Source organism: Mus pahari, chromosome 13 (genome assembly GCF_900095145.1).
Source record: "Mus pahari chromosome 13, PAHARI_EIJ_v1.1, whole genome shotgun sequence".
NCBI classification, from domain to species: Eukaryota; Metazoa; Chordata; class Mammalia; order Rodentia; family Muridae; genus Mus; species Mus pahari.
The window spans coordinates 75,368,951-75,380,003 of record NC_034602.1 but is presented as its reverse complement, the minus strand read 5'-3'; the positions used below and the strand labels follow the sequence as shown (position 1 = coordinate 75,380,003).

Here is an 11,053-nt window from a genome sequence, read left to right as displayed (position 1 = left end):
ATTTGCTAGCCTTAGCATTTTCAGTATTGAATGAAGAATTACTCTTAGCTGCTAAGAGCTCCTCTAAGTTATATGTTCCTACTATTTTATAATGTTTTATATATATATATATATATATATATATATATATATATATATATATATATATTCATATATATGTGAAATAATTTGGGAGGTTATGGATCCCTCTTTTTTACGACAGAGTCACATTATGCAACTTGATTGACTTGGAACTCTGTAAGCCAGGGTGGTGGCCTTGAACTCCAGAAGATCTATCTGCCTGCCTGTGCTGAGATCAAAGATGTACACCACCACACCCAGCTGTGGTTGTGATTCTCGATTGACAACTGGTTGCGGAACACCTAGATTAGTAAAGAACACTCCCCAATATGTCTTTGAGGACATTTACAGGGAAGATTAACTAACAGGGGAAGATTCCCTCTGAAGGTCACTCACTCACACCAAGGACCTGGGATGGAATAAAAGGGGTTGTGGCTGCTCCCTGGCTTCTGTGGTATGTATGTCTGCTGCCATATCCCCTCTGTTATCATGAACTGACAGTTCTAAAACCGTGAGCAAAATAAAACCCTTCCCCCGTTAAGTTGTTTCCTCAGGTGTTTGGTCACACTGTTGAAAAGTCTAACCCAGAGGGCAAATAGATCCAGAACACCAGATCCCAGGTCAATCACAAACTACAGTTAGTTAGCTTTAACAGAAGCTAGGACTTCAGAATAATAGATACTTTGGGGCTAGAGTAATAGTTATATCATTGTATGAGTCAAATTTTTAGAAAATATATTTTTACCACTATAAACTCAACATCTACAAGATTCAAGTCTTGATTTTTCTTTTGAGATCGTTTAGTTGGCCCTGCAGGAGGAAACCGATGACTGATTGTTCACTGCTTCACAGCCATTTTCCCTGTTCCCAGTGTGCGGCTCTTTACTGTAGAAGCTGAAATGAGAAAAAAAAGAAAAAAAAAACCCAAAATTCAAAACCTCAAACAAAACAAAACAAAATGAAACAAAAAAAACCCTCCTGCATCTTTCTAACATCTTTCCAAGTATGATTGGGAAGAATCAATATGATTGGCAAGGCAGAAGAGAAGCAGAATCATTTCTTACTACTGCCTTTGGTTTTTTCATCCCAGAGAAAAGGCAGGGATGAGTCATAAGTGTGTGACTTTTCCATGGTAACGGGGTGGGAGGGTACACTGTCCGGTCACTAGTTTCATGGATGCTGACAACTTAGCCAGGGGACATCAGTTGTGCTGGTGTGCATCGCATTAGGTATGAGGTGGTTCAACCTTGGTGTGGCCTAGTATTCACGGAGCCTTCCGTGAGGTGGCAGTTTTGTAACTCTGGTGACTTCCTGATTGCATTTCCTTTATGTTCTTATAGGCCAACATTATTATCAGGTTCCTAATTTTTCGATTTGCCTCATAACTGCTTTAGTGTGGCTTTAATTGCACTTTTTTTTTTTTTTTTTTTTTTTTTTTTTTGTACCCCGGTCCCCCAAACCTACCCCAGAGCCACTGTTTTACCATTTCTTCCAAGATTGTCTAAGCAGTTACATGCCGGGTGGTGCATGGGCTTTAATCGGAACGACTGATTACAGTCTTTTTAATTGATCCTTTAACTGATAATACATTCCCTCATTGGCTATAGAATTATTGAAAATTTATTCTAACATCAGAAGTGTCCCATAATGAGATTACGTTTTTGCTCTTCTCAACGTAGTTTTCAATATAATACTTTCCCCCCTATTCTAGATACAATTTCTGCCCCATAACGTTGCTGGCAGTTTTTCTGTGTTTTCTCGCTTTAACACACTTTTATTTTTATGTACTACCTATGAGATAAAGTTTGGCATTTTATCATTTACGGTTTTCTAGGGTCATTTTTTAAAAATTTATTTTTTATTGGATAGTTTATTAACATTTCAAACGTTATATCCCCTTTCCCCGTTTCCCCTCCGAAAACCCTCTAGTATTTACAGATGATCCAAATTTAGGACATAGTGTGCCATTTTGCCTGTGACACTATCAGGGAAATCTGGAAGTCATTTATGCACAAGGCAAATGTAACCACACACACAGTGATTGTTGCCTTCACAGAATCGGAGATTATGCTCTGTAAGCAGCCATTGCTATAAGTTAGGCAGGTAAAGTGTTCCAATAGGTTGGTTTTCATGATGTGCAGGGGTGGGGTTGGGGGTGGGGTGTGAGTTTCAGGTCCCAGCACACCTTCCCCTTTGTGCCTTTCAGGGCTGAGAACTTGATGAGGGTCTTAGAAATCAGATGCGTTCAGCCTGGTGGGCTCTGCTCCCCTCTCTTCATTCCCTGGGGGATGTTAGCATTTTGACGACAATAGGCCACTGACTGTCCTGTTCGATCATCCTCAGTATTTCTTCTGATGATACCTTTCTGAAAGTTCCACTTGGACTTTCTTGAGCTTCATACTCTGCGGGGAGCGGGGCAGAGTATTTTCAACTGTTCCAGGTTGGGATGTGTCAACTTGCAAGTCATCCAGGATGCCATCACCTACCCGAGAGTTCACACCCTCTGTATTAGGGCTGATCTCTCTGGGTCTTGAGCAGCTGGGAGACTCAAACCCTCACTGTCAACTTTGTTTATTTTCCTGGACAGCAACAGCTTGCTGATGCTTATTGGTTCCAAAGGCATCAAAGCAAAAAAACAAAAAACAAAAAACAAAAAACAAAAAAAAAACAAAAAAAACCCCAACAACAACAACAACAACAAAAAACAAACAAAATACACACAAAAAAACCAACCCATGTTTACTCTGAACGTTTTGATGTGATTCTCTAGAGTCGATTCGCTCTCAACTGCTTCTTCAGCAAACAGTGTCTGCATGTTGAGCAATTCAAGCATCTTGCCCTTTCATTTTGGTCACAGGTCTTGTTCAAAATTCCCACAAAGTGCCATGTTGCAACTGAGGACAACAGTCTCAAAATGATTTTCAACTCAAGAGAAAGCCTCTGTTTCAGCCGCCAGGGTCGTCTGACCCCTCTTTGAGATTCATCTAGTTGTAGCTGTTGTACAGTTTACAAGTTGCCTGGATTCTGTAGCTTCCCATTGGAGACTATGATTAAGTTTGCAACACCTCTGCTGCCCTCTGGCGGATCTGACTGGCAAGCCCGGCAAGCGTCGCTGCAATCAAGAGCACATTCAGCTCATATGGAACTCCATCATTCTAAAATAATCTACACACACACGCATTTATTCACTTTATAGGTATGCTTGTTTTATGTGCTTGTCTGTGAGGGCATCATGTGCGTGCTTATTGCCCGCTGAGGCCGGAATAGATTGTCAGATCCCCTGGAACAGGAGCTACAAATGGTTGAGTTGCTTTGTAGGTGCCGGGAACCTTTAAAAGAGCAGCAAGCGCTCTTGATCCCTGAGACATTGCTCCATCGCTCGAGACTCTCTTTTCTTTCATTCCGTATGTATGTATGTATGTATGTATGTATGTATGTATGTATGTATGTATGTATTTGTGGCATTCTGTCTCCTAAGGAACTAGATCAGCTACAGGCTGCGACCTAGAGTCACGTGGACAGAACAAACTACACATCGGTGTACTTTTCTTGTTTTCCAATCGGGGTCATTACCTTAATTTTCACATAAGACAGAAGCAGTCACTTTCTCTTAAAAAATTCGTTCTACTGATATGCATATATAATTTATGTCTTTGCTTCATAAATAATTTTTAAATACTTGAAAAAAGATAGGATATTACTATTTTCAGAGATACTGTATAGATGGGCGGGTTGCAGCTGACGAATCTGCGTTATGTAATCTGCTCAAAACGCCAGCAATTTCTACCTGTAATCCTTTTTTTAGTATTACCTATTAATCTGTAATAGAACTCTGGGATGTATTATATACATTTATCTCAAGGAACTCTGGTGGTGCTCAAAACCTGCTTTTTAAATACGAGCAGCCGTAGATAAACTGAAGAAAGTAGGAGAGCAGGAGCGCCCACCCAAAGCCTGGCTGAGTCGACCGGCGAGAGGCGTGGCGACGGGCGAGAGGCGTGGCGACGGGCGAGAGGCGGGACGAAGGGCGAGAGGCGTGGCGACGGGCGAGAGGCGGGGCGACGGGCGAGAGGCGGGACGAAGGGCGAGAGGCGTGGCGACGGGCGAGAGGCGTGGCGACGAGCGAGAGGCGGGACGAAGGGCGAGAGACGTGGCGACGGGCGAGAGGCGGGGCGAAGGGCGAGAGGCTTGGAAACTGGCGAGAGGCGGGACGAAGGGCGAGAGGCGGGGCGGTGAGTGGGAGGGTGGGACAACGGCAGAAGGGCAAGGCGGGAGGGCAGGAGGGCCGGGCGAACCGAGAAAGGCGGGCTGATAGGTAAGTAACAGGCGAGTGGGCGGGACCAAGAACCGGAGTTTTTTTAAAAACGCAAATAACGGCCGGCCGCGCTAGGCTTGTGCGCATGCGTGGCTCGTTTGACTTTTTTTTAATGTTTTCTTTTTTTTCTTTTTTTTTTTTTTTTTTTTTTTTTTTTTTTTTTTTTTTTGGTTGCTCGCTGCAGTTTATTTACGCGCAGCTCGGGGGACGCCTCCGTCCGCAATCTTGCTCTAACCCTCCTGGAACCCTGGCCGGCTTGGATTTCCCTCTCAGGCCTCCGTTGGACCTAGTGGGCCGGAACCATGGCCTCGTTCCATCTAGTAAGTGCGGGTCTGGGTCGGGCCTGCGCGATGCGTCGCTCTCCCTGTGCCCGACCGGTCCGGACGCGGGGCGGGTGCGTGTCCGGCTTGTCCGGGTGGGGTCGGGTGGGGTGAGGCAGGGGCTGCGTGCGGCTTGTGAGGGGTGCGGAGGGAAGGGATGGTGCGGGTGCGTAGTCCCGCCTGTCAGGGTGGGGTGGGGCATGTCTGGGGTGGCTGGAAAGCGGCACCGGTAACAGATCGTGTGTACAGGTGGACCGGCAGCGGAAGTAAATGGACTGTTACTGGTTCATGTCGTAAGCTCATCCAGCCGTGACTGCTTTTTTTTTTTCTTTCCTCTGAAGAGATTTCTTCAGAAATTTCTACATTTCAGCCTTTTCCCGTTTTTCAGTCTTCCAAATACTCATGACTATTGTACAAGTCAGCCTTGATGGTCTGGAAAACCTCGAGTATTAATTTCGAAATACTATTTTATGTGAAGAGTCTAATATTTATGGGACACCTGTTAATGATAAAGCTTTATACAAGGCAACCGTATTTTAAAAGGTGCCAACTTTGAATGTTTGATGCGGACCACGACTTGCCACTTTATGTCTCTTGACACACTTGATATTCATTCCAAGTTTTGTATGATTACTATGCCTTATTTCCTCCCTAACCTAGCAGTTCAATTTATCTTTGAAAGAAAACCTTTGTTGATGGTTTCTGTCATGTAGTTGTGTGTGTGTGTATGCGTATGCGTGCTTAACATGTATGAAAAGACAGTATAGTGTGTATTCTGCAAAATCATGCATGTAATTTACGTTGCATGTCATCAGAGAAAAGCCATAAAGAACATTAAAGCCATAAAGAACAAAACTTAACAAATGCCCGAAGTACATTATTATATACCAGTTATAACACAACAGCTGTTTTGAGCTTTGTACTTCTGACATCTATGTGTTGTCTACTTAAAAGATAAATGGAGGGGTGAGCTGGAGATTGTTCTTGTATATTTTTATAAGGATTTTCAAGGTTAATTTCCTACCTTAGACATATTTTTGCTATATTCAAAGGAGCTTTTGTTTTTGCCAGAGTAGGCTTAGAGTTGGGGTGGGGATGATGGAGAGAGAATGGGAGGATAGGGCACTTAGTGCTCCAGGGCACTTAGTGGATACACACACACACACACACACACACACACACGCACCAAAACCAATCCAAAACAAACCAAAACATTGTTGCATAGTTTTTTTGAGAAGTACAGTATCTTAGGGGAAGAAACTTAAGTTGACATCAATTGAAGGATAAATTGAAGTTGGCAGTTTGCACTTTCAAATAAATATTTTTAAAATTTGAACTCAGCGTTAAGGAGCCATATTTGTCTTGGTGACCACCTGCTTTTGAGTGTGCCCAAGTCACTGACATTCTAGTAGGTGCCCAGTATTCATGAGCAGGGGACCCAGTTTGCCCTAAAAATTTTCCTGCTTAGCAGAGGAAGAGGGAACATTGTACAGGGGTTCATGTTCCAAAAATGTTGCACTGTGCAGATCCTTCAACTTGACTGAAATTAGAAGTTTCAGAGCTTAGGGTTTGGAAGCTTGTGTAATTTAACATTCTCAGGGTTGGGTTGATTTCAGTACCTCACATTGTTGAATACCAGAAAGAGACCTGAGTGTTTGCTTTAAACGTTTCCATCAAATAAATAATAGTGGGACTATTATAAAAATACTACAGCTGTGGGTATGACATGGTTCTGTCATATAGTGTTGTAGAGTATTTCCAGTGAATTTATGTGTCCTAGGTTTAATCTTGACACTAAAAGAAAATTTGTAATAAAGCCAAATTGTTAGGTATCTTTTTTTTCTTTAGCTTGCTCCCTATAAAGTAGATTTCATCTTTTGCTATTTAAAAACTTTATGAAGATTATGTTTTGTTTTGTTTTGGTTTTTTTTTTTTTTTGGTCTTATTTATTTGGCATATCTTTTTGTTGTTGTTTGGTTTTTGGACAGTGTCTCCTCTAACCCAGGATGGCCTTGAACAAGAACTCACTATGTAGGCAAGGATGACTTTGAACTCATGCATCTACCTTCTACGTATTGGGATTATGGGTCTGCAAGATGACCATGCCAACTTTTGGCACAAACCCCCTTTTGTTTTTGAGACAGGGTCTCATCCTTCCCAGGCTGGCTTTAAATTCTCCTGTCCATTCTTTGTAAATGTTTGGATTAAAAGTTAAAACCACCACCTCATGTTTATGGGTTCTGGGGATCTGACTCAGAGATTCTAGAATGCTAGGAAAAAAATTCTACCAACTGACCTCCATTCCTGGCACAGCTTTTTTTATATGCTAATATGACACATAGTTTAGTAGAAAAGCTCTGCAAAGATGATAAATTATCTCAAGACAAAAATCTACACTCTGTTTTATTTTTCATTAATTAATTTATTCACTTTACATCCCAGTCTAAGGCCCTTCAGAGAAGGGGAAGCCAATGGCAGGCAATGGAGTCAGAGACAACCCCCCCCCCCAGCCCCCACTCTAATTTTTAGGGGACTCACATGAAGATCAAGTTGCACATCTACAATGTGTAGGGGACCTGCACGCTCCAGCTACTGCACACTCTTTGGTGGGTGGTTCAGTCTCAGTAAGCCCCCCATGGACCCAGGTTAGTTGACTCTGTACACTAGGTATTCTTACAGTGTTGTTGACCCTCTTTCCCCCCCCCCCCAACACCAACTCTTCCCCTCCTCCTGGTCCATCCTGTCCTCTACTCTTAGACAAGAGACCCTGAGCTCTGCCTGATATTTGACTGTGGTCTCTGAGTCTTGTTTCTGTCTGTTGCTGGATGAAGCCTCTCAGGAGACAGTTATGCTAGGTTCCTGTTTGCAAGCATAGCAGAGTATTAATAATAGTGTCAGGGATTGGCTCTCTCAAATGGGGTGGATCTCAAGTTGGGCCAGTCGTTGGTAAGCTGTTCCCTCAATTTCTGCTCCATCGCTCTATCTTTATCTCTGCACATCTTGTAGGCAGGGCAAATTTCAGGTTTTGTGAATGGGTTGGTATCCTTATCATTGCACTAGGGGTCCTGTCTGGCTATAGGATGTGGCCACTTCAGATACCCCACTGCTAGGAGTTTCAGCTAGGGTCACTCCCATAGACCCCCATAGGGAGTGTTGTGTGCCCCCCCCCCCCCCAGGTCTCTAGCTAGCCCCAGAGATGCCTCTCCCCCACCAATTTCTGTTCTCTTTCCCAGCCAGCCCTCTGCAGCCTCTCCTCTCCCCACACCCAATTCTTATTCCTGTTCTCCTCATCCCCTCTCCCACCCAGTTCCTTGCCTCCATCCACCTCTATATTATTTTCTCTTCTGAGTGAGTCATGCATCTTCCCTTGGGCACTCTATTACTTCGTTTCTTTGGTCTGTGGATTGTAGCATGGTTATTTTGTACTTTATGGCTAATGTTCATTTATGAGTACATACCATGCTTGTCTTTCTTGGTCTAGGTTACCTCACTTAAGATATTTTCTAGTTTCATCCATTTTCCTGTAAATTTCATTATATCTTTGTTTTTAGTAGCTGAGTAGTATTCCATTGTGCAGATGTACAACATTTCCATTATCCATTCTTCAGGTGAGGGACATTGAGGTTGTTGCCAGTTTCTGGCTATGACGAGAAAAGCTGCTGTGAACATAGTTAAGCAAGTGTCCTTGTGTTATGGTGGGGGCATCATTTGGTATATGCCCAGGAGTGGCATATATAGCTGGGTCTTGGAGTAGAACTATTCTCAGTTTTCTGAGAAACTAACACATTGATTTCCAGAGTGGTTGTAAGAGTTTTGCAGGCCCACCAGCAATGGAGTTCCTCTTTTTCCACATCCTCGCCAGCATGTGCTATTTCTTGAGTTTTTGATTTCAGCCATTGATGGGTATAAGATGGAATCTCAGAGTCGTTTTGATTTGCATTTCCCTGATGACTAATGACATTGAACAATTTTTTTAAGCGCTTCTCGGCCATTAAGAGATTGAGAATTAATTTTCTGCTTAGCTCTGTACCTTATTTTTAAATTGGGTGATTTGGTTTGTTGGTGTCTAATTTCTCAAGTTCTTTTTATATTTTGGATATTAGTCCTCTGTTAGCTGTAGGGTTGGTGAAGATCTTTTCCCATTCTGTAGGCTGCCATTTTGTCCTATTGATGGTGTCCTTAGCCTAGCAGAAGCTTTTCAGTTTCCAGGGCTTAAAGCTTGGAATGTGGGTGGCAAGCTTCTTCTTAGCCATCTTGCCTGCCTCTAGAATGCTTTATAGTATTATATTGGACAGTTGATAGATACTTGTCAAATGAGTGCATGAAAATATGTTCTCTTTTTAATTATGTATTGTACTGGAATTATTTGAAGATGAGTTGTATTTGATTATAGTTTAAAAAAATTGATAGTTAACTTTTCTTTCAGGATCATCTAAAGAACTACCACAGAAGATTTTGCCGGCCTTCCAGGTAACATGTTTATACTTGAACTTTTAGGGTGACTTATTTTCATCTTTAGAAAATGGATTTGAAGATAAAAAAGTTGTTACCTTGGACTGATTAATTTCTATGCCCACTAATTGTTTGGTCTTTTAATTATTTTATATAAGAAAGAAATAATAACACAGGTTGTATAATAACTTAGTAGAAGTAAGAAAAAAATACTTATATAGAATCATGAACAAGAAACATTGAACACTGAATTATTAATAGCACTGAATTGTAATATTAATGAAGTTACTTATTTCAATAAGTTTGGACTGTAAAAAACTTGCATTCTTATTTGAAAGATTTTTTTCTATACTACTAGTAAAATTACTTAATGGGCAAAACTATTTCTTATAATAGGATAATAAAGTGACAGTTCATGTTATAAAAGTTTTACATATAATTTAGCTAGCCAAGAACAAAACATTCAGAAACCAATTTAGTTTCTTCAAAAACAGGAATTGTTACTGAAATGTAGCAATTGTCTGAACCAGTTTCGATACAGATATTCAGCTTTGAGTAGATAATTACATGACTTCTTAATATTGCATACAGATAGGATGGGTTTGATGGGCTCTTAGACTATTGTCTTGTGTTCAAATAGTAGAGATATTTCTTCTTATTTAAGGTTAACATTTTCAAGCAAACAATAATGTGAGTATCAGACATCTTACAGAAATGATTTACTTCCTTTTTCTTTTTTTTTATTAGAGCACCCAACATTCATACAAAGAAAGGCCAGAACATGCTGGAAATCTTACAAGATTGTTTTGAAGAACAGAGTAAGACTTTATTTCTTGATAGTCTTTCAGAGATGGTATAGATGAAAACAGAAATTTATCACTAGTGTTAAATGTATCAGACATGTGTTAGCATTTAAATCTATAGAACAACTTCTTTATAACTTTGAGTACACATAAACAGTCCTTTTTGTACTTCTTGGTATATCGAGAAGAACCCTGATACAGTCACAGGAATATGTCATCTGTAATTCACACTAGATTCCTATAATCTGGGACTTCATAGATCCATACTTTTCACAAAATAAAATATTTCCCTGATGTGAAAATCCAAAATCAGCTGAGTAGACCTTGGGCGCAAACTCTGCAGCCAGCCCCACAACACCCAGAGGCAGCTCCACTCCCAGGTGCTCCGCATTCAGGATCAGAGGTGAGGAGGACACAACATCTGTCCCCAACACTGGGAGTAACTGAGACTGGCAGGACCCAGGCACACAGGAACTCTACCAGACCAGTGGCACAGGTTCCTTCTGGTCTGTCTGGGCCGGCACCCTGAGCAGACCTTGGGTGCAAACTCTGCAGCCAGACCCACAACACCCAGAAGCAGCTCCACTCCCAGGCCCCTCTAACATGCCCAGGATCAGAGGATCCCAGGATCCCAGGAGCTTGGTCACACAAGGATCTCAAGGTCTCAAAGGCAGCTTGACTCCCAGGAGCTTGGACACACCCAGGATCTCAGGATCGAAGGATCCCAGAATCACAGGATCCCAGAGACAGCTGGACTCTGAGGAGTCCTGACACAACCAGGATCACAGGAAGAACAGGCTCCAGTCAGACATAGCCAGGGCAGCTGGTAGGAGGCAAACGTAAGAACATAAGCAACAGAAACCAAGGCTACTTGGCATCATCAGAACCCAATTCTCCCACCATAGCAAGTCCTGGAAACCCCAACACACTGGAAAATCAAGATTCAGATCTAAAATCACTTCTCATGATGATAGAGGACATTAAGAAGGACATAAATAACTCCTTCCTAAAATAGGGAATAAAATACCCATGAAAGAAGTGGCAGAGACAAAGTTTGGAGCTAAGACGAAAGGATGGACAATCCAGAGACTGCCCCACCTGGG

The 11,053-nt window shown here is 42.0% G+C and overlaps 1 protein-coding gene across 3 annotated transcripts in view; it reads left to right on the top strand.

Annotated features, from left to right (window-relative positions):
• The first annotated feature begins 4,264 nt into the window (after positions 1–4,264).
• The window catches only part of Cenpc (centromere protein C), a 44,261-nt gene continuing 37,472 nt past the window's right edge, over positions 4,265–11,053 (top strand). Inside the window, exons 1-4 of one of the 3 annotated variants that reach the window (XM_029545407.1) lie at positions 4,265–4,292; positions 4,560–4,695; positions 9,122–9,165; positions 9,895–9,965. In XM_029545407.1, the coding sequence (XP_029401267.1) occupies positions 4,678–4,695; positions 9,122–9,165; positions 9,895–9,965 (133 nt within the window). In that variant the 5' untranslated portion in view covers positions 4,265–4,292; positions 4,560–4,677. Of the gene's footprint in view, positions 4,293–4,332; positions 4,376–4,523; positions 4,696–9,121; positions 9,166–9,894; positions 9,966–11,053 lie in introns of those variants that run through there. The other 2 variants (XM_029545405.1, XM_029545406.1) reach the window with 2 other exon arrangements.